General features: G+C 39.1%; 2 protein-coding genes and 1 long non-coding RNA gene across 53 annotated transcripts in view; 2 read left to right on the top strand and 1 right to left on the bottom strand.

Annotated features, from left to right (window-relative positions):
* Positions 1 to 5,032, top strand: part of MFF (mitochondrial fission factor) — a 33,968-nt gene extending 28,936 nt beyond the window's left edge. For all 50 annotated transcript variants that reach the window (XM_070489613.1, XM_070489591.1, XM_070489585.1 and 47 more), the window contains 2 exons: positions 1,224 to 1,308; positions 4,174 to 5,032. In XM_070489613.1, the coding sequence (XP_070345714.1) occupies positions 1,224 to 1,308; positions 4,174 to 4,305 (217 nt within the window). In that variant the 3' untranslated portion in view covers positions 4,306 to 5,032. The remainder of the gene's footprint in view (positions 1 to 1,223; positions 1,309 to 4,173) is intronic.
* Positions 5,033 to 5,092: 60 nt separating this feature from the next.
* On the top strand, positions 5,093 to 19,565 carry LOC123278567 (uncharacterized). 2 transcript variants are annotated; one of them, XR_011495531.1, is made up of 3 exons: positions 5,093 to 5,211; positions 10,606 to 10,662; positions 19,428 to 19,565. It is a non-coding gene; the product is annotated as an uncharacterized lncRNA (long non-coding RNA). The 2 variants fall into 2 exon arrangements; XR_006516009.2 differs by having other exon boundaries at positions 10,602 to 10,662.
* TM4SF20 (transmembrane 4 L six family member 20) lies at positions 9,486 to 20,910 on the bottom strand. The gene is made up of 4 exons (XM_014835960.3): positions 20,633 to 20,910; positions 15,392 to 15,457; positions 11,602 to 11,753; positions 9,486 to 9,912 (listed from the first exon to the last, which is right to left on the bottom strand). Exons 1-4 carry the CDS (start codon positions 20,813 to 20,815, stop codon positions 9,630 to 9,632), a joined length of 684 nt encoding a protein of 227 aa, XP_014691446.3. The 5' UTR covers positions 20,816 to 20,910; the 3' UTR covers positions 9,486 to 9,629.
* Positions 20,911 to 23,309: the final 2,399 nt, after the last annotated feature.

Below are 23,309 nucleotides of genomic sequence, written 5' to 3'. Positions count from 1 at the left end.
TTTCACATATCTCATTAAAGTATTTCTGGATTATTTTCAATGGCATTTGAAACAAAAGAATTTTCTGAATGGACTTATCTTTAACATGTCTGGATGAAAAATATAATTTTCATCATACCCCTTTGTGTGGTAATGTGCTTTTTATAATGGAATATTAGCATTGAAATAATTAGAATATATGATCTAAATGCCAACTCTGTAGATTACATAGGAGTAACTTTTTAATTCAATTTATTTATATTCTGCTCATTCAAAAAAGTTAATATGCCATTTTGCTGAAATAACCACACAAGATTAAAATAGGATATAAACATGTGAGGTGAATTGTCTGGTGTATAAACTGTATCTCAATAAAGCTGTTAATTAAAATATATTTTAAAAGTGGAAATCCAGGCAAAGAGGAAGAATAGCATTTGTGTATATTTGTTTCTCAGAAGTTGGTTGTCATTCATTTAAAAATCAGTGCCCTTTTAGAAGTAACTGCTTTGACCAGGAAGTACTTTTTAATATACTTTCTCTGGAGTTTGTCTTAGTAGCTTTCCAATATTATTTTATACACAGCCTCTTAATTATTTATTATTGAGCCAATTCTGGATCTGAATGTAGTGGCAAGATGTATTCAGGTGATTTTATAGTTGCTTCTATGGGAGACACAGTAGAAAGTAAGTAATTGGAAATAAGAAGTAAAGAGTAAAAATGGCAAGAGAAGCGGCCACAAAAAGAGAAGAAAAAATAAAAAATGATCTATCTTATTTTTTTAGTTTGCGTTAGTTTACTTTGTGTTTCCTGCCAGTCAGTCTCAGCAGGGACTCCAGTGGAACCACATATGGACATAAGTTTGTGGAAGAATTGTATGTTATATCCTAGAGCTTTCCATATTTTGCTCTGAAATTTTTAGCCAGGGATTCTTTTTAGCCACTCCAGTGCCTCCAGTCCCTCAGAGTTGGAAAGTACCTCCTTATTTCTGTGTTTAGTCAGGGTTTCTTCTCACTCTCTGAGTGTCAGGACACTTTCCCATATTGTAGGTAGTTGCTATCTTAAGCTTTTTCCTTTCCTTTCCTTTATTAAAACCAATTCATATTGTAAAATATTTTAATAATTCATATTGTTATATACCAGTCTTTTGAACAATTCTTGAGCATTACACAACACATTACATGACTTGCCAGGTACTCTTAGTTCTATTCTAATATTAAAGTGTGTTTTTATTTCTTTCCTGTTAGGTATGGCATTTCAAATGCAGATACAACACTTGAAGCAACTTCAGATGACATGACTGTTGTAGATGCAGCTTCATTAAGACGACAGGTATTTAATGTACCAACTAAGATCTAATCATAAATTATATTCATGTAATATTTAAAGTGATAGTTTGTAACAATTTATCGTTTCTCTCTTGTGGAACCCATGAATTGAAATATTTTATCTATCAAACTATTTATTAAACCATAATTTATTTTCCCATTTCGATTAAAGATATATTAAGCCACTCTTTACGTGTTTTGATCAACATAAAACAGTATTACCAAAATGGATTGATGTAATTCTGGTCCATAATAAAGAATCTCGACATTTTAGCAAACCAGTGCAGCCATAAATTACTTGGTTGGCTTTTTGAAATGTGGAACTGTCCTTTTGGGGACCTGCGTTATTATGTTTGAGAACTCCATTTTGGAAACCACTGCTCTCGGTTTGCATAATGCCTTTATATACCTATTTCTCGTGTTCTGTAATAAGTCCTATCTTGGAACTACAGTTGCATATGCATATTTTTAATACGTGCTCCCATAGCCTCTGGAATCACATAGACATGCACATGTGGAGAAGGCATATTTAGTGTTCTGATTGTGTCTATGCCAAATAGATGTGGAGGGGAAATGAATGAAATAAAGTATTTCCAAGTAAAGATCAAGAAACTAAATATTTTAGCATAAGAGTAAATCAGAATATCATTTTAAAGATTTAATATAATAAAAGGATAATATGAAGCAAATAGAACTTTTTCATTGTCAGTCTTATTTGTTGAAACATAAATAGAAGCTATATCATAAGCTCTTACATATTTTCATATACTTATTTATACCTTGCCTATTGAAGAAAAGGGTTTCTTTGGCATTTATCATTGAATTCACAATAATGCCAACAACCTTGTTTTCTGAAAGTGTAATTTGAGTTTCAGTGTTCTAACAACATCCATTTAATACTTAACTTAAGACGGAGGACAGTCAAAGATACAACCATTATAAGCAAGTCACACACATGCTGTGATACTTTAAAAGGACTAGAAAGCCAGTTGGGAAACTAGGAGTTTCTAAGATAAGTAACGAAAACTGAATTACAAGAAGATTCTACGGAATTCCTATTTGTGACCCTGGCAGCTACCGCTTCTGCAGCTTTCTTTGTTCTGTTGCCAATTTGTGAACTCACCGGTTTGGATTCCGTTTAGTCTAGTGTTGAGCAACTCATGGCTCACCTACCTTCAAGATGCAGAATGTAATCCACTTTCGGGGGGAATATTGAAAAGCTGCCTTGGGGCCGGCCCTGTGGCCGAGTGGTTAAGTTCGCACACTCCACTTCGGGGGCCCACGTTTTTGCTGGTTCGGATCCTGGGCACAGACATGGCACCGCTCATCAGGCTGTGCTGAGGTGGCGTCCCACATAGCACAACCAGAGGCACTTACAACCAGAATATGCAACTCTGTACTGGGGGAGGGGCGGGTTTGGGGAGAAGAAGAAAAAAACAAAGATTAGCAACACATGTTAGCTCATGCGCCAATATTAAAAAAAAAAAAAAAAGCTGCCTTGGTGCTACTACTTCTTAAATATGCCTAAATAGAAATATTTTAATGACTCAAATCAATGCCAGTATTTTCACTAACAATAGAATAGGATTGTTTCATATAAGAACAAAGTATCCCATGGGACTAAATAAATCGTTCACGTTTTGAATGGGGGAAACGTAGTCTTTAAGCACTTTCTTTTTGCTGAATTGGCCCTAATGGAACAATGGTTGCTCAATACTGATCAAAAGTGAGGTACTTTATTCAGATTATTAAAATGGTTGTCTCTGAACTGCTATGTCTGTTCTGTCGGTAGACTTTTTACCCCCATATTTGGAGTTCTCAGTCCTTGAAATTCTAGGAGTTCAGCCTTATGAACATTCCCCTCCTTCAACTTCTCTAACATAATGATAGTAATCCCTTGTACTTTCATAATGCTCTACAGAGCTTATAGTGTTTTTGCGTAGATGTTGCAGGTTGGATTCCCTGGGGAGCAGGTTCTGGGAGGAAGATTTGCATGTGTAAAGTTTATCGGGGAATGCTCTTGAGATTAGCACCTGTCAGGGAAGGAAAGGAAGCAGGATTGGGCGAGAGGGAAATGCTGGGCTGCAGTGTAGTTAGAACAAAGGCTGTATGTAGCCAGTCCTCTGAGGAGCTCTGAATCTGGGGTCACCCTTCAGACTTGGAGCAGGGGGCCTGGGCCTTTAACCCCGTCGCTAACCAGTCGTTGGATGCATGCTACCTACCCCAGAAAGGGAACATGAGCTTGGGCAAGGCAGTCGTTCAGCTCAGGGTCTTCACAGTATAAGGACCAACAGCCTAGGACAGTGCTATCAACCAGCAATACTCCTGGCCACTGGGGAATTAGCCTTTCAGCCTGAAGCCTCTTGGTGGCAGATCTCAGAGCCCACTACAATAGGTTATTTTATGGGATCCTTTCAGTGACTCAGAGAGGTGGACAGAGAAGGCAGTTAAAGCAGGGTTGAAGATGAACAGCTGAGGCTGAGAGACAAAAGCTCCTAGAAGGGGCAGAGCAAGGGGCAGAGGCCCCTCATCCTTTCTGCTGTGGTGGGCCTGCCTGATGTATACTGAGCCTTTCTACCAGAACAGCAACGTGCAGCAGCTCCTGCACCTCACTATCTCATCAGAGGAGGAAGGGAAATACACCCTTTCTAACTCAGAAATTTGAAGAAGGGAAAGGGAGAAGAGGATTTAAATGACTTTAAGCTGTCATGGGTAACATTTTTTCTATTACTTAGTTTTATTTGCTCCAAATGAAACTTTCTGTGTTTATAATAATTCTTTTGACAAATTATATACTACTTTATAAGAATCTGATTGTTCCATGCATTAAAGCATCTATTTTGTTTTTTGTTGTTTGTTTTTCACGTAGATAATCAAGCTAAACAGACGTCTACAACTTCTAGAAGAGGAGAACAAAGAACGTGCTAAAAGAGAAATGGTCATGTATTCCATTACTGTAGCATTCTGGCTGCTTAATAGCTGGCTCTGGTTTCGCCGCTAGAGGTAACCTCAGCTCTCAAAAATATTGTCTCAACAGCTGGAAATATAAAGAATTTGCAAACTTCTTTGTTTCTGTCTTTGCATTGTATGCTGTTTTATAGTCTATACCCTGAAAATGTATTTCTTGCACAAAGGAGGGGGAAGGACTTATATTTGCAGAAGTAAAGGTATATTATGACACTCAGCTGTAGTCACTGTTAACCAGTTCTGCAGTAACACCTACTTAAAATTCTCCCTTTGCATGTTTTGTAAATAGGCTGTAGTTTGGGGGGTTTTTTTTGAGGAGTTAATTTTTTGCCTCATCAGTCTGCCCAAGTAATTCACTGAATGGGAAAGAGAGTGCATAGAGAATGGATTTAGAAAAGTATCTGTAAAAGAAAAATAATACTTTATTTTGTCCTGTTTCTCAAATTATTAGAGGAAGCAGTTTTGTTAATAGACATTTTTGCATCCACATTTCAGTCTTAACACTTCCAAAGTCATGGTCTGGTGTCAGAGTTAATAAAATCAAGCCACATCGCATTTCACAATCACCTTCATTAAAATAATTCTGAACATTTTCAGCGGTTTATCTAATATTTGTGTAAAATGTGTGTTCTTATTTTTATTTTAGTTTTGCAGATGGTTTTCTAGAAAGTATGTTTTTACTAAGGCCATGTGTGAATGATTTAAAAAACTACAGAGTAAGGTACAAATGTGGTGTATTGAATAAACCATCAACAGAGCAATGTTTGTCTATTGAAAGATGTTATTTCATCATTTTGTGCTGTATTCCTGTCATCTTACCTTATAGAACCTGAGTTCTCCCGTCTCAGGAGCAAATGATTCATTAATGGAAGGTAGCAAGAACCTCCTGCTTCCTCTCAGATCTTCGTCCTGGCAGTGGTAGGCGCTGGTTGCATTACAGGTGCTTTTCTGATTGGTAGTGTCTAGTTCAGATGAAAATACCTTGAGGTGTGCATGCTTTTTCTATTGTAGTATTTCACTAATTGATACTAAATCTCATAAGAATTCAATGCACCAATGAAACCAAGTCCTGGGAACCTTTAGCTCTCAAAACCTTTTTTTTTTTTTTTCCTTTTTTTGGTTCAGAAATGGATAGAATTTTAGTTAGGTGCAGTATTCTCCACAAATCTTTGATATCTTTCTTCCAAGGCAGTGAGTTTTGGGAAAGGCAGTTGAGGGAAATTCCTTAGATATGGGTAGATTTAATGTTTCTAGTCTTCCTTCTGCCCTATTCTTTCAAAAAAAATACTAGGAGGAAGGATTCTTCTCTGTACTTCCTAGGGTTTATCGTCAGTTTGTTGATTTCTTTTTTCTTTTATGAGGAAGATTGGCTGTGAGCTAACATCTGTTGCCAATCCTCTCTCTATTTTTTTTTCACCCATAAAAGTCTCCCAACTTTTATAATATCCTGATGGTGTAATTATAATAATTCTAGCTTTATGTATATCATGAAATAATTTCTGTGAGTGATCCTCCCAACTGAAGCCACAAAAATGATGACTAAAATTAGCACCTCTTTGCTGGACAGGCATGAAAAGGATTCCTTAAAGGCCAAACATGTGAAACAAAAGCAGGAATTCCAGGAGATCGGCGAACACAAAAGCACTTTTTCTCTCTGTTGATTTTTACCAAACACTGGAGACCTAGAAGTTTCTCCCTTACTGGCTGTGCAGGGGGGCAGGAGATACAATTCCATGTCTTGGGCAGGCACTAGCCACCACAGGAGACTCCTGCATGAAGGTGGGACCCCGAAAGATAGCTCCCTCGGTGAAAGGGTGAATGAGAAGTCAGCTTACCATCCCAAAGGGGACAACAAAGAAACATGTCTTCACTGGGTCACAGATCTAAAAAGAGAAGGGCTTGAATCTCTTTAGCTCCAGAGCCAGGCTCTGCTGTGCCAGCCTCCCTCCTCTGGAAGTTGTTCATCACTGGAAGAAAGTGGTTTTGGAATTGAGAGGAACAAATTCACTCCTGGCTGGGATAGTCAGGAAATACTTCTTAGCGTGAGATTTGAGCTGAACCTGGAAATAAATACAGGATTTCAGCAAGCAGGGATTGAAGAAAAGATTCCAGGTGCAGGGACCAGCTCAAGAAAAGGGTGCAGTCAGGGCGAGTAATACAGTGATCAACCTACCACACTCACTCGCATTATACAGCTAAGTATAGCAAGGACATTGTTACAGTACTCTCAGAACTCCCTGTAAAGATTTTGTTTTGTTTTCTACGTCTAGGAGTACTTGTTGGAGCGTTTGCAAGTTATTTACATTTTGAGGGATAATTTTATGAAAGTGTATTTTCAAGACCACTTTTCTTCCTTTCCTGCATGAATGTCTGTTTTGCAGTTTCCTGATTATATTTGACATTGAAATTGAACTGTTTTTCTGGGCGTCAGTTTAGGAAAGGTTTAATTTACCATAACCATTCTGTACTTACAATATATAATCATATCAATAAGTAGAGACTCGTGTGTGCACGGCCCTGACTCAAGCACTAAGAGGTTAGAGCAGATACCCCCCCGGCCCTGCTTTTAAGGAATTGACAGGTTAATGGAGGAGGAGGGCAATAAGGTTTATTAAAGAATTAGAAGATGATAAAAGCAATTTTGTTGAGGAGAACAACTCAAGATATATGCTGAAGGATACCGAGGGGAGAGTGTTTCAGATGGTGGACATACAGTAAAAAAATAAAAGTGCAAAGATTTCAAAATGAGATTGAACATGGGAACGGAAGTGAAAAATAAGAACCAGTGAGCTTCGTAAGTGATCAGGTGCATATTGTGTGCATACATGTACAGACTTGCATTTGTAAGTTTAGGGACCAGAGCAGAGATGGCACGTCCCCAAAAGATACCTAACCACAAGTGGCCCACAGGGTTTGGGCATTGAATTCATGGCAGCAGTTTCCACAAGACTAGAATATCGAAGAAATAACAGCTCTTTCAGCTGGTTGGACTACTGCCAGCCGTCTTCTCTTTTGCCCTCTGAAATGGGAGGCTTAAGTCTGTCTCCTCATGACCCTGTAGAGAACCGGAGTCGGCTCTCAGCCATTTCCAGGGTGATGAGAAGATTGTGTGCACCATCACTGACCCTTGTATTGTTCAGTCAAGTACAGTGAGCTGTCATGTTCATTTTACTTGTGTTTTAATTTTATGGCTATTGCAGTTTGACATTCATTTAATAAGCATTGAGTCTTTGCCAAAAGCCAAGTACTAAACACAGGATTCATTAATTCATTCAACAAAATATGTATAATGGCCCTCCTTAGTATCAGGCACTGTACTTGGTACTGAGTGTACCAGGAGTGAATAAAAAAAACACACCCTGTACCCATGGAGCTTATGGTCTTTTAGGGGAAAGTGAAATTTGAGAAATAAGCACAAATAAAAATGCTGTCACCATTGTGATGAGTACTATAACTGAAGGAATGCTGAAGGAGAGAGTTAAAGGAACCCTGTTTTTCATCCTCAGAAAAAGTGATATTTGTGCTGAAGTCTGAAGGATGAAGAGGACTTAAACAGAGATGAGACGGGCAGGGGGTGGGGGCTGGGCCGAGGAGAGGCCTTGCTAAGGACCTGAAGCAGGAAAGAGCTGATGAATAAATGGATGAGAAGGACATGGTCCTGTTCTCTGAAATTCTCTTATAGTGATGGACGTACCACCAAAAGCATTTAAGTTACATTGTGACAGGTATGGTGTTAGTGGTTTGGGCCAGTGCTGACTTAGTGTGCTGGAATCATGCACTCTGGGAAGGCTTTCTCAAGTGGGAGATAGTTAAGCCAAATCATAAGGATAAATGAGTATTTATAGGAGCATAGGGAGAAGGTCTTTATATAGCAAATGGGTTCAGAAAAAAATACCTGTAAGCTCTTGATGTTACTAATTTTGAGGGGTAGCTGTAATATGGGTATTGTAAATCATTTCTAAAACATTAAGCTCAGAGAACATAAATAATTGAAATAAAATGCAGGAATGATCACATTCAGAAAATGGTAGGTTTTTAGTTTTGTCTGTTTTATAACATTTTAATATGGTAAATTGACCGTTTTCTTACCCTGTCTTTTAAAGATTGGCATATGTAGAAAGCAGCTTTTGAAAGACTGATTTTTTTTTTTGGGTATTTATTGTTTTTTAATTATTGTGAAAAATTTAAACATGGGAAAAGAGAAGATATAATGAATTACCTGAATATAACAACATTTTTCCATTGCTTCACTTTTTGGCTGAAGTATTTTAAAAAATGACATTTTCTCCCAAACATATAAATATGCTTTTCTAAAAAATAAGGATATTTTCCTGTATAACCATAAAACCATTATGAAACATAAAAATTTAACGATAAATCCTCAATATTGCCTAAACCAACCTATGTACAGGTTCCCCAATTATCCCAGTAAGGTCCATAGAATACATTTAGTTGAATCACGTCTCTTTGTTCTCTTAATCTGGAATAGTTCCCTCAACCCATCCCACCTTTTGTTTTTTCTGTACATTTTCTTGTTGAAAATGGGGCTATTGTCTATTTATTGTCCCACCTTTTGAATTTGTCTGGTATGTCCTCTTTCCCTGGATTTCCTATAAGCTGGAAATTATGTCTAAAACTTTATTTTATTCAAGTTATATATTTATTCTTTTTTTAAAAGTATAAAGAGGGGCCGGCCCCGTGGCTGAGTGGTTAAGTTTGCACACTCTGCTTCAGTGGCCCAGGGTTTTACCTGTTTGAGTCCTGGGCGCAGACATGACACAGCTCATCAAGCCATGCTGAGGCGGCATCCAACATGCCACAACTAGAAGGACCCACAACTAAAAATACGTGACTATGTACTGGGGGGCTTTGGGAGAAAAGGGAAAAATAAAATCTTAAAAAGAAGTATAAAGAAATACAATACAAAAGTCCCACACTTTCACTTCCAGGATAACTTCTGTTCCTTCTTTTTCTCCCTCCCGTCTCCCTTTTTCTTCCCACCCCCCACTGCTGCCCTTCCTCGTTCCACACAAGACTATAGAGTTAGAAAATTCTGCAGAAAAATACAAAACAAATTGAAAGTTTCTCTCTACTTCTCCCGAAAGTTAACTACTGTTGATTTTTCCTTTCCATATGGAAGCGTTATGCATTTACCAACATGCTTTCTATGTAACAGTTTGATTTTTTTTTTTAATCACCTCAGAGGTGACTTTAAAAACAATCTTTTGGACTAAAATGACTCATGCAGCTGTCTAGATAATGCTCCACTATTGAACTTCAGACGTCTAAAAGGATGTCTTTTAAATGTAATTCTCAAATGATTCAAACTGCTAATAGTTCTGTTTTATTGCCACTAAATTACACGATTCGACTTCTTCGCTTGGAGACTCCACACAGACAGCCGAGGAAACCGATGACTATCTGACTGAGTCCAAACAGGAGCTCAAGAATCCCCACAAGCAGGAGACCTAAAAATACTGAGAAATGGATAATCCTGTATTTGTTTTCTGTAGAATTCAAGCTGTTTTTCCCCCAGTTGCTGGCCATGATGTCGTTGTTGGTGGGATTAGTGAAACCAGTAGAAGTTACGCAAGATTCATTGAAGAACCACTGCACATTGAAGGATTCTAGATGAATGTCCCTGGAAAATTGAAGGAAATGATAAAAATAAGATACTCAGGAATATCACTGACCATCAAAAGAATGTGGCATTGTGCCCAGAAAAGGACAAGTCTAGTAAAACAGAAAGGACTTTTGAAATATTGTGCCCAGAAGCTATGGCTAAGATCAGGGTTTCTGAGCGTGTGTCCATGTAGTCGATAGCTATAAAACTTTCAGTCGTTATGTAGCCCATCATTCAAGCATTTCCATAGTACCTACTCTTAGGTTGAACTATATGAAATTTTCTTTGTCAGAAATGGTTGAATATCAACAGTTTCATATGGTTCAACTTCTACTTGCTAAAGGTACAAGAGAATAAAGGAGCTCATAGTGCCAAACTGAAGTGTTGCATCTGCACTTAAACCAGATGTACAATTTTTACTCACAAAAGACAGGTATGTCTATTCAAGTGATTTGTGCCCATTGTAGCAAGGTGTCAAAAATGAGAAACTTTTAGCCCTAACACGTCTATCCGGAAATGCTTTTTCTTTGGTTTATGACAGACTAAGTGTTCTGAGAGAGTTTGCATTTCTGGATGCCAACAGCTGGCGTTCGACCTGGGAAGACCAGTGTTTCAGCAGGTGGAATGTGAGTATGCGTTTGCAGTTTGCAGCAAGCGTAGGATCACTCTTTTGTGACCGTTTACTCTGTCGCTGTCTGTCTCCCCAGCTAGAGTGGGAATCCTTTGCGTGCTGTCATCTCCAGAGCTTAGCCTGGTGCCTGGTGCATGGTGAGTTGTCATCTGCTGAGGACTGAATGTGCATTGCATCTGTGGCTGAAATCTCTAATGTTATACTTCAGATCTATCAGTATAGAGAACTTATCTGGAGTTTGGTTCACAGCTGTAGTATGCACATTTTAAAGCTTTTTCTTTTTTGGTGTAACAAGATAAGGGAAAAGGAGGGAAAAAGGTTTTCATGTAACTACAAAAGCAAATTCTGGTTATTTTCCAAACTGAGCAGCATACTGATAACTAATGAATTGGGTGGTTCTTTTCTTCCACTTTTACAAATTGTGCCTAGATTCAGGCACAGAACCTTACAATCTTACAAGACTGAAATGAACCATTTACATGTAACTCCAGTATTATTTGTTACTACCTGACTTAAACTGTTGATTCATTCCCATTCCTACAGTATATTTATAGTATGTCTGCATGAATCCAGGAGCTGCTTTTTTTCTTTTAGGGCTTATAGATTAGGCTCTAGATTTTATTTCTTGGTTTTCATTCAGTTTTTAAAATTATAAAGGTAATGTATGCTTGGGGCTTAGAAATTTTAACTAGTTTGGAAGTGTAAAACATCAGTGCTCCCTTCACTCCTCCAGGGCATCCGTCATTACCATCTCCAAGGAGGAAAGTTAAGTTTCTGGTGTATATTTCCAGACACGTTTTGTATATGTACATATGTGCACCCATAGATTTTTAAAAGACGAGGATAAGCCATCTGAGTCAAGTACTCCTTTTAGACAAGACTGTACCCAAAGCATTCTAATGCAGTGGTTCCTCCATTTCCATGAGATGGTGTCAGTTGGGATTACTGTGCTGAATCCCTAAGAATCTGTTTGACCCAGTAATTTCATCAAAGAAAAACATGGCACTGTGTCAACACACTTCTAATCTAACTAGCTGCAGCTGTGTCAGACAGTCAGTGAAGGGCAGATTACTCACCTTAAGTTTTTAAATGAAAATTCACAACTGGAAGTACTGTTGCCTTGAGAGTTACAGATGAGAGGACCTTCTGCGAGAGCCTGGATAGATACCAACATGCAATACACAGCACCAATGACTGTGATTATATTCAAAAGCGAGGAAAGAAACATCTGAAAAATAAAGTAGGCACATTTGCACATGTTATGACATACTCTTGGTCTGTTTCAAGTTTCAGCAGCATACGCAGTCTTTTCAATCAACCACTGCCATCCTCTGGTCACCCTATAGTCCTAAATCTTAAGCTCACAGTTTGACTAAGTATGAGTTATAAAAGAAGGCAGAGGACAAAGTCTCTGCCATTTGATTAGACTCACTAAAAGATTGTTAGTCTTGCCACTGTTTCTGAAAATTCTGAACTTTTGTATCCCCAAGCCTTGTCTATCTCAACTGACCACTGAGATTTGCTTCCTCCTCCCTATCCCTTGTACTTCCTACTTCATAGACCCTTGACTAGATCTTAACCACCCACGTTTTGATGTCTGGTCTCTTGACTCCCAAATCTTTAATCTGGATTTGGCCCTGATGTTGTAAGTGGCCAGTAGTCAGCATCCTGCGGTGATCAATCAACAATGTAGTGTTAGAACAGACTTTCTCAACCGTGGCACTACTGGCATGTGGGCATGTAGCTGTTGGGGCCTTTCTGGTGTGTTGTAGGATGTTTAGCAGCATCCCTAGGCTTTACCCACTAGATGCCAGTAGCACTCACACACACTTGCCCAGTTGTAGCAACCAGAAATATTTCCAGACATTGCCAACTGTCCCCTTGGGGGCAAGGGATGCAAGATCACTTTTGGTTGAGAACCACTGTGTTAGAGGGCAAAGATTGTGGGCATCTAAGCATCTTTCCTTTCATGACTCAGAGTCGCAGAAGGCAGAAAAAACCATGAAATTTGGCAACAGGGAATCTTATGGCCGGAATGAAAGTTGATGTATGTGTGTGTTTTCCAGAAAGTAGCTCTGTTGTTTCAGTGAAGTCGTTAGTCAGTGACAGTTATGACTATTTTAAAATCTGCAGAAATAAAGTGAAGGGATAAATTTCTAGAACAATGGGACAACACTGCAGTTCCTAGAGGGTTTGCGTGTTGTGCTCTTCAGATCTACCTTTGATGAGTAGGCAGGCTCAGTGGCTGCCTCTACAGTGTGTGTTGAGGGACCTTGGACTTTACAATCCTTTCAATAACCCCAAAAGATAGCTGTTGTTACTATTCTCATTTTATGGATGAGAAAACTGCGGTTCACGGAGGTTGACAAATTCATCAGGGGCTCACAGCTGGTAAACACTAGTGCTCAGGGTTTAATCACTACAGTGTACTTCTTCCAGCTGAGAGCACAGAATCGCGGGTTTGGAGCCTAATTCAGATCCAGATTCTTCCACACTACTGTGGCCTGTGCAAGTTACTTAAATTTGCCCATCAAGAAGTGCCGCTCTTTATATGTTGGTCATCTGTTATTTCTGACTTCTCATCACTACGGAGGGACCTGGCTTTGGAAAGTTGTTCCAGGGATCGGCATTTTCCCTTAGAGTGGGGCTTCATTTAAATGACTCAGCAAAACCAAAGTATTCAGAAACAAAATCAAGAACTGGAAAAAGGGAAGGAGCAAGGAACAGTTAAAATAGGCTACAAGCCTTGGTGACCACCCCCATCCCTCCCAAGATCTGGCCTTTGTCACTTTTGTGCTGCTTTGGTCTTATCTAGATTTCAAAGACAGGAGGTGTGACTTAAACACCAGTCCTCACATGAGTACCGCCAAGTGAGAAAGTGGCTAAGAACTCTTTATTGCATCTAATCAACGTAACTGGTGATTGTGATTAGGGAGTCATCACCACTATTATTATGAGCATGAGCAGTGTTGTCCAGGGCCCCCCAGGCCCTCCCAGAGCCCCTGCAGATCCTCGGCGTGTAATAATCTGTAACGTTGCTGAAGCAGAAATTCCAAGTCTTTCCAAGGTTAGAATGGGGGAGCAAAACCTTCTGGTGAGTTAAGCCCAAAACCTGCGTGAAACAGTGGCTTCGTTATTCTCAACTCACTGTGTCCTCAAAGAAGAGAGAAAACCTAATCACTGAAAAGGTGACTAATTTGTCTTGAAAGGACACATGCAGGAAAGAACAGATTCTTAATGGAAATATGATTTGGGAGAAAAATCAGTGTGAGGGTTCTGCTATTTTTGAGTTTAGGGATTCAGACATATCCCAGGATGTCTTTCTCAAGAATGTTGTGGGACCGGCCTGGTGGCACAGCAGTTAAGTTTGCACATTCTGCTTCAGCGGCCCAGGGTTTGCCAGTTTGGATCCCAGGTGCAGACATGGCACCGCATGGCAAGCTATGCTGTGGTAGGTGTCCCACATAAAGAGGAAGATGGGCGCGAATGTTAGCTCAGGGCCAGTCTTCCTCAGCAAAAAAAAAAAAAAAAAAAGGATTGGCAGCAGTTACCTCAGGGCTAATCTTCCTCAAAAAATAAACAAATAAAAATAAAGAACACATCTTTAAAAAAAAAATATTGTGAGTACAGTATAGAGGTAATGTGAAGTCAAACTCCAAATTATTATAGTTTAAAAAGAACAGTGACAGGGAAAACTGAAAACTAATATCTATTGAATAAGTACAGTGTATCAGGAACAAAGAAAGACCATAAATACATAGCAGAGTAATTATAATCCTAGATAAATATCAAATGTCAGAAAAAGGTAATTTTTAAAAATATATTTTCTGTTATGAATATAAGTATGTAGTATGGATATAAATGTGTACCCTTTTAAACAGTGATTCTCACCCTTCAGAGCACATTAGAGTCACCTATGGTGCTTTTGAAAAATCCTCATGAGAATCTGTGGGGGCCACCAGGCTTTGGTATTTTTAAGATCTTCCCAGGTAGTTCTGATGTTCCCATCAGGCTGGGAACCGTCGCTTTAAGGCCTCACACTCAGCCAAGAATGTTTACTGTGCCTGCTTGTTTATCAATCCACCCCTTCCTTAGAGAATTAGGAGGGCCCTCAGTGTTACTTCATAACAATGCTCATGGCAGAAACAGTGTAAAGATGGTGAATTTTGGAGTCTGATGGATTTGGATGAAAGTCTACCTACTAGCTGTGCTACTGGCAGGTTATTTGCTTTCTCTGAGGATCAGTTTCTTGGTCAATAAAACAGAGCATAATATTTCCCACTTAGGGGCTTTGAGAGAATTAAATAAGATAGCATATTTGAAAGTGTTATGTGCATAGTGACAGAAAGTTAATAAATATTAATTTACTTTTAACTTAGTTACAATTTTATACATAGTAGGCACATGCTAAATATTTGGAAAAATAACTATTGTCTCTGTTTAATTAGATAAGGACAATTATCATTCCAATCCCAGCAAATCAATCTTTCATATGCATGGGAGAACGGAGGATACATTTCTCTAAGTATTTTATACACACCACAAAAGTAATAAGTATTTGAGTATTATGAAATTGATCACAGCTCTGAGTGTGACTTCTAAATCGCCTTTCTTTGAAAAACCTTTAGACTGGTGGAACTGAAGATTGAGGAAGGCTCCCTAGGATGGCTCCAAAGCTAAATCTTTATGGAAGAAAAAACAACTTCACACTTTCCATAGCATATAATCGTTCCAAACAGCATGTTTCTGAGATGTGTGCCTGCTGCTAGCACATACAATGCGGTAGATGCTGCGCCTCGGCAGCTCTGCTTAGATGTCTTAACTGCTCGTGAGCTTCTGCTCCCAGCCCGATCGCACCACACTCACCCCAACTTTACTGTTGCAGCATGCTCTTTTTCTTGCTGCCAAGGACATTGATGTTGCTGGGATGACCTGGAAATTGCATCAACAGGAAAGAGGAATATTATTACTTCTATCAGATGAAAAAGCAGTCATCTCCACCCTCCATTTCCCACCAGTTGTGGGAAGTCACAGCTCAAGAGAACAGAAAGGATATTTGGCAATGTCCTTGATCTTGTGAGCTTTGTGATCCCCATCTTGACCACAAAGATTAAAGAAGGGAGAGGGATGGTGGATTTCAGGATAGCAGTTTCAAATTCTTCCATCTACATTCTTACTTTACTCTGAATCATCTTTAGAGAGATTTGGATTTTAAATAGATTAGAATGAATTATTTATTATTTTGGAAGGAATGGTTCTGAAAGAATTGGTTACATAATCCAAAATTCCCTTTTTTTTTCAGTTACTATAATCTGAAGCCACTTGTCCAATTTCCCAAAAGTTGTATGAATTAATCTGGCAAGCATCCAGAAAGGAAATTTATGATTTTGTTTGCCTGGCGGTTGGGAACTAGGAATTCTGTCACCACCCTCTCCCACTTCCCTAACCGTCCTCACTCCCAGGGTCACCACCACCTCGCTAGGACCCAAATTCTCCACATTCTCCTTTCTGCTCCTACCTCCATGATACATGATGATCTTACTTTACATTGATATGCAGAAATCTTGTATTTACTGCATTCTATGTCAACGGAAATACATATTGCTAAGTAAAGCTGTAAGGAAGGATGCCACATTCTCAGAGCTTAGGTTTAAATTTTTAGTAATATCTAGTCAGCAGCTATGACTAGAAATTCTTACTGGGAGAAGTTTCATTGAAGAGTGGATTGTGAATTACTTCCTCCCACTTAAGAAATATTAGCTAGAAGGTTTTCTTGCCGTCTCAGCACAGCTGCCCTTGAGTAGTTCTCTCTTTCCTTCTGCTCTTGTTTTCTAACATTTTCTTGAGCTCTAACTGTGGGCCAGGCGCTGTTATAGTGCCCATACCTGTTTTAGTTCATGCCAGCCTCATAACACTTCTGTGGGGTAGGTGTTCTTGTTATCCCCATTTTGCTGGGGCAGAAAATTGAGGCACAGAAAGTTAGAGTAACTCACCTAAGAAAGTGGAAGAATTGGGATTTAAAGCCAGGCATTTGGGTCCCAGAGTCCAGACTCTTAACCACTCTTCCACAATGGCCAATTTTTATAATTCTCCTCCCTTCCTGTATGGAGTTTCTTCATTGTCATCCTCCCCACAACCACCACTGTTACTCATCTCATTGTCCTCCTTCTAACTGCTCCTTCCCTGCTTCCTTCTTCCAAGACCATGTCTACCTTTGTTCTTTCAGAACAGTTCTAAGATTTACGCCTTACGAGGCAACTTTCCTGACAGACTTCACCCCACTCTGACTATGTGCTGACTCCATATCACTTGTGGAGAACACTTTGTATTTTTATCAGGCTTTGCTGACATATTGCCTTGAACACCAATACCCTTATAATTCAGAGGTCGCACATATGTGTGGCAGCCCAGCCACTCTGGGGCATAGCTGAGAGCCTGGAATCAGAGGGCAAAGAAATTTTAGCCCCCAAGTAAGTGTCAGCATTTATAGATTAAACTTCTTTTGTGGTGCTTATAAGCTATACTGACTTCAGAGCTTAAGGAACAAATCATTTAGAGCAGGAACTGGCAAACTATGACCTACCCACCTCTTTTCTATAAATAAAGTGTTATTAGAACACAGCCATGCCCATTCACTTACAAATTGTCTGTGGCTGCTTGCACAAACCAACGGTGGATTTGAATAGTTGTGACAGAGACTGTCTGGCTCGCAATGCCTGAAATATTCATTGTGTGACCCATTACAGAAAAAAATTGCCAACCCCTGATTTAGAAAATTAAGGACTCTATTAAAAGAAAGTTGGAGCAACATTAAATTATAACAAATGGATTGATCATTCCATTTCCTTATTGATGTAAATTAAACTCTGCTAACTAATTTGAGGACTAATTTATTTCAGAGATGCTGAATATTTACCTTCATAGATCCCTTCCCTTGCAAAGGGGTTTTATAAAGTAACAGTGACTTTAGTATATGAATCCCCACCCAGCTGACTTCATGGCATGTTAACACATCTTTGTGGCCATTATGAGTAACGATAACTCATGTATTTCAGCCATTTTGCCCATTCAGAAGTCTGGAAATTTAGAGGGGCTGTTTATATTAAAATGTGAAAGTGTGTGGGTGTGACTGAATTATAAATCTTCCAGATAAGCTGTCAAAATGAGTCATTATGAGAATACTCTTTCACTTCAATTCTTAAGCATATTTGAATGAGTGAGTTTTTGTGAAATTAAGTCTTGATAGTCATTTGTTTTTATAAAGAAAAGAAGTAGTAGTGTTCATTTTTCCTTACAGAAACCCATCCTTTATTCAGTCTTAGAAATAAGGTATATGATTTTACAAATGAAGTGTATACAGAGGAGCTTTAAGCCATTAAAACTCTGATAGAATTTAAACTTTTGGGCGTCCTCTAAGTTATTGAACATGGAAAGAGAACGTGTATTGATTTATCCATTTAGCAGATAACAGTTGAGGATAATTAATTACGTAAGACTTTTAGTCATGGTTTCCAAAGATGAAAAGCTTCCCCTCTGTTTTGGGTAAGTCATAAAACCATAAAATGAATTATTTTCTGAAGTGAATTCCTTTACTATCAGCTACTTCCTGCAAAATCTCCTGTTTTGGAAGCAATACTAATTTAAAATGCTACAGCAATTTTGGACAGATTTCAAGAACTATGACAAAAGTGCTTATCACAGGCAGTGATTTCTTCTTTTTTATTAACATTTCTATGTATTTACAAGTGCATTGAGAGTTCAGTCTTTTGAATTAGTCAGTATTTTGACAGATGTTATAAAGTACATGATTCCCTTTGAAAAAGATATTCTTCCACATTCTCTTTATAGCCGAGGACCATGAAAATACACCTGTGTTCTGAACCCTTCCATCACGTACCTGTTTGCTTGTGAGCCTAGAGTAGAGTCTGGGGCTCAATCCATAAACTGCCTATTGAACTTTTCAAAGAGTTGTTTGCTGCTTTGATGACGTTCTACATACTGAGTAACAGAGAAGGCCTGGTGTGATACCCTTCGTTAATATTTATTGAGAGTGATAAAAAGTAAATTTAGTCATGGGACAAGGAAGTCCAGATTCTCTGAAACTCTCACAGATTTATATAAGCTTTCTGTGTTTCAGCTTCCTGGTCACTAAAGTTTATGGATTCAGTTATGGATTATATCTTTCCTCTCTATCAGCCTGAGACAGATGTTGAGGATTATGGTGCTGATATTGGTGGAAAACAGAGCTTTGCAATCAGATAAATCTTGAATTGACTTTCACGTCTACTGTGTGACTTTGTTAACATTCCTAACGTTCTGTTTGCTGGTCTGTTAAAATGATAATAACCTGCTCAGCCAGATTATTATAGAGGTTAAATGAGATAACAGTGTAAAGTATGAAGCCAGTTAGCACTTCGCACGGTGTCTCTCTGTCTTTCTCTGTCTTCCCCTCTCTCCTTCCCCCGCCTCCCAAAAGAACAACACATGGAATGTATTGGGCCATCATCACCTCAGCCTCCTTTCATGCTAGCAAGACATTTTTTGTTTAATTGTGATGGAGTTTGTAGTAGAGCCAATTTGTAGCTAAAGCCACAGGAGTTATTCTAAGAGGATTGTTTTAGCATAGGAACTTTTAGAAGCTCCATGGAAATTGCCATTATTGGTTAGAATCCGACAGCTGCTCCTGCCTTCTGGTCTAAGCAGATGCAAAGGAAGCTTAAGCTATTCAAGTAGAGAGAAGCCTCTAGAAGGGCAGAAAACAGACACAAGCATTTGCAGTGGCATCACTCTGTTGAGCTCTGTGGTTTCTCTCAGCCTGAGGGAACTTTCATGGTGATTTGAAGAAATAGCCTAAAGCCTTCCAAAAGCTTTTTCTCTAAGTGGCTCTTTCTACCTAACGCAGGGTGAAGAGATTGCTCATGATGTCAAAGGAAAAGAAACCATCGACTTTTGGGGAATGCTTCCTAGAATGACTTTTTGATGCCAGAGTGGTCTCAAGTCCAGTGTACCAGCCAAAGGACAAATTTTTATCTAAAGTTTAATATATAATGACTCAAGAGTGTTTTCCTATAAGTCTGGGATAGGACCAGCAGCAGTAACTCATTGAAACACACATCCAAACAAAAACTCATTTATCAGCATTAATCAGACCCCCTTAGGTAGCACCCAAGAGGTAAGCAAAGAAAAACAAGCCTCTTGAATGCTGAGTGTTCCAAGCTCAATATCTACATCCCCAGTTTATGAATATGAAAACAAAATCACAGAATAAATGACTTGCTCACAGTAACATATTGGAGACAGAACTGGAGCTGAGCTATTGTGCCAAGTCTGAAAACATTATTTATTCCTCTACACAAGTGGTCTTCCCCAGGCCTACTCCATCAGAATCCCCAGGAGAAGGTCTGTAAATCTGCATCTATTACACACGCCTCAGGTGATTCATGATCAGGTACCTTGGGGAGTTCTGTACTCAGTGCTCTATGGCAGACTTCAACAAAGGTAGACCGATTAATAATGATCAAACTTAGCATTGAATAAGCACCGTGATGTTCTGGGCTGTATGTAAGATCTAAGTCTGAAAGTCCCTGAAGTCAGAGAGCCAGGGTTTAAGTCCCAAATCTCTTAGGCCAACGTTCTTCGGTGCAGGCAGTGCCATATTTGTCCCTCACAATTATCATCCAGGATATTCATCGTGCATGGGAATATTTCTTCCCATTCCTGCGAAGCACTTCCTACTCCTACTCTATGCCCTGTAAATACTTAGAGACTGATAGTGGCGAAGGAAAGTTGAGAGAATGAAGTTAGAAGGTCCCTAATGCTACCTATAAAGCTTGGAAGAGCAGCCCTAATATGAAGAAATGTGATCTATAATAACCCAACCAACTCTTATCAATTTATTTATTTACTTTTTTGCCCAGCTCCCTAGCCTGTACCACATAGTTTATTTAAATTGGCACTCTTCACTGATAACCATTATAGTCCACATACCACTGCCCCTCACTTATCTTAGCCGAGACATAGCTCACTGCAAGGCTGAAGTGTGGTCTTCAGGAGTTTGGTAAAACAGGCAGGCCTTTCTCTAAATCAAGTCAAATAAATATTACTCACCATCACACCTGCTCCAATAATTCCTGGGAACCACCACTCAAAGCAAGAGATGGGGTTTTGAAAAACTTGGTCTGCATCAACTAAGCTGACAATTAGCGGTATGGCGTTGAGAATTACCCCCAACACAAGTAGAACCAGCAGGCTGAATCCATTGCAGGATGTCCATCCTTCACAGCAGGTCATGGTCACCTCCTGATTCAGTCAGTAAACCTGTCAAAGTGACTGTTTGTGTGGCACTGTCTTGCCTTTTATCCTCAGCCTTCTAGTTAAAGTTTAGCACTTAATGAAAAATGAATTGCTGAAAGAAGATCAGAGTCCAATAGGGCAGGGCATTATTATAACTATTATGGGAAAGGAGGATAATTTTACATTACGATAGGGTGGGGGAAGGAAGGTGGAAAAAATCTATAGCTTCTATTAGATAAATTTATGCATGAAAATAGATGAAAACTTGAAAACTAAAAGAAAAAAAGGACAGGTTTAAGATATGCTCTTCTAATATATTTTACTGTATGCCTTATAAAAAGTAAAAACGAGAATATCCAGTTAATATAAACTGTTTTTTCCTGTTGTATTGATATTATTACCAGCTACACAAGTTCCTTATTTTGAAATTGTTCATCAAGAAAATGAATGTATATGAAATTGGGAGAAAAATATTTCCTCTGCTGCAAATGTTCTTGATTAGCCAAAATGTTAGGGTTCAGTTTTGGGGTGCATGCTCACATACACAAATTTTTTTTTTTTAAGATTCACCTGAGCTAACATCTGTTGCCAATCTTCCTCTTTTTGTATGTGAGCCGCCACCACAGCATGGCCACTGATAGACAAGTGGTGGAGCTACGTCCATGCCCAGGAACTGAGCCCAGGCTGCCAAAGCGGAGCATGCTGAACTTAACCACTAGGCCACTGGGGCTGGCCCCACAAAATTTAAAAAAAAAAATTTTAATGTCATATTATTCCAGTCTTGTAGACTACTCCATTTAGAGGTAGCCCACCTGAGACTTTGGGAGGTTTGGTTAATGATACGAGACTGAAAGTGTTCAGCTATGGAAACCGGAATGAAGCATAGGAATAGGAGAGACTAGAGGAGAGATTATCACATCTTATTTTCCTCGAACTTCGAGCACTTACTTGGTTTCGTACAGTATCATTTCTGGTCTGTGGTTCCATATTGTCTCCCTACTTGTGAAGAGTTTGTGAGGTCCTCAAAAAAAGGTTCTACCAGTTGAGTTACCCTATAAAAGTTTCTATTGGTTGGGATACCCTATCTGCTTTAAAATACAAAAGTTCTCACTTACGCTAATTGCCCATCATGAATGACTAAGGGGCTGTGCTCATGGTAGTTACTGAGAGACCCAGACCAACAGAGGCACCAACCTTTTCTATCTCAGCTTCCGCAATTGCAGAGGCAGAGTAAAAAGATGTGGTGAGCTACATGCTGGGTCTTAACATTTCCATCCAGAAGAGATCCATCTCACTTCTGTTCATATTCTATGGGCCAAATGAGTCAATCTGTAAGGCTTGAGTTCAAGTGGGTGATGAAATACAAACCAGTGTGTGTCCAGAAGAGAATCAAACTTTAGGCAGTTCTCATACCAACCATGCCTGCCTTCTACTTCTGTGTAATCCCCGTCCCAGCCCAGAGCACGGATTCGACAAATGCTGTTGGGAATGATGAATAAAGGGATGCAGAAGTAAAGTCAATGGAGTCCATAAGCTCGAGTATCATGGGCTTAGAGAGTAGCACCCTGACCTTCAGAAGCAGGAGGGCATTTTGAGTGTGTCACACTGGGCGTGTCTAGTAATAGGCACTGAAACATTACTTCCTAGTTAGAGTCCAAGCAGAAAATGATTCTTGGTACCAAATAAATTAAAAATACCCCACCCATTCCCATAACATACAAAACACTGAAGACGATGGGGCCGGCCTGTGGCCTAGTGGTTAAGTTTGGTGCTCTCTGCTTCAGTGGCCCAGTGGGTTCGGATCCCAGGCACAGACCTAGTCAACTCATCAGCCATGCTGTGGCAGCATCCCACATATAAAATAGAGGAAGATAGGCACAGATGTTAGCTCAGGGCTAATCTTCCTCAAGCAAAAATGGAGGAAGACTGGCAACAGATATTAGCTCCGGGCTAATCTTCCTCAGCAAAAAAAGAAAAAACAACAAACAATCAAAAAAACCACTGAAGATGACTGAAAGAACACCACTACAGAACACCACACTACCATGGGGTTGACAAAGAGAGATACTTCCATTTATGATTTGTATACTGCATGGTTGATGTTTCTAGAACAATTACATAATTATTTTACAAAAATTAACAATTAAAATCACCCTCCCACTGAATTATACAAATTATATGATTATGTAATTGTTGTATAAATAAATTATATATTATAACTGAGTTGACTGCACGGGAAGAGGCAGTTACTTATTTTAGAATGTGCATTCTGCAATTTCAAATCCTTTCCCATTATAAGGTGTTGAATTAAAGAACTGATGAGGTATTGGTTTATTTATAGGGACTTGAACTGTGGGACTCTACCTGACTCTGAGAATCAAGAGTCTGATTTCTAGACTCTTTGCTGGAAGACTAAAACTAAGTAAGTAGCATGCTTTGCTAGTGGCCATAACAAAACTTATTTCCACTCGGGTTTGGTACTCCTTAAACT

The sequence above is a fragment of the Equus asinus genome, chromosome 19 (assembly GCF_041296235.1).
Source record: "Equus asinus isolate D_3611 breed Donkey chromosome 19, EquAss-T2T_v2, whole genome shotgun sequence".
NCBI lineage: Eukaryota > Metazoa > Chordata > Mammalia > Perissodactyla > Equidae > Equus > Equus asinus.
The sequence above is the reverse complement of the archived record's forward strand: the minus strand, read 5'-3'. Positions and strand labels throughout refer to the sequence as shown.

Excerpts from the sequence above, each read along its gene's own strand:
- TM4SF20 (XM_014835960.3), bottom strand. The coding sequence starts at position 20,815 with ATGACCTGCTGTGAAGGATGGACATCCTGCAATGGATTCAGCCTGCTG. Across the intron at positions 15,458-20,632 it reads TTATTGGAGCAGGTGTGATG|GTCATCCCAGCAACATCAAT; the intron begins GTGAGTAATATT and ends TGCAATTTCCAG. Across the intron at positions 11,754-15,391 it reads GCTGCAACAGTAAAGTTGGG|ATGTTTCTTTCCTCGCTTTT; the intron begins GTGAGTGTGGTG and ends TTTATTTTTCAG.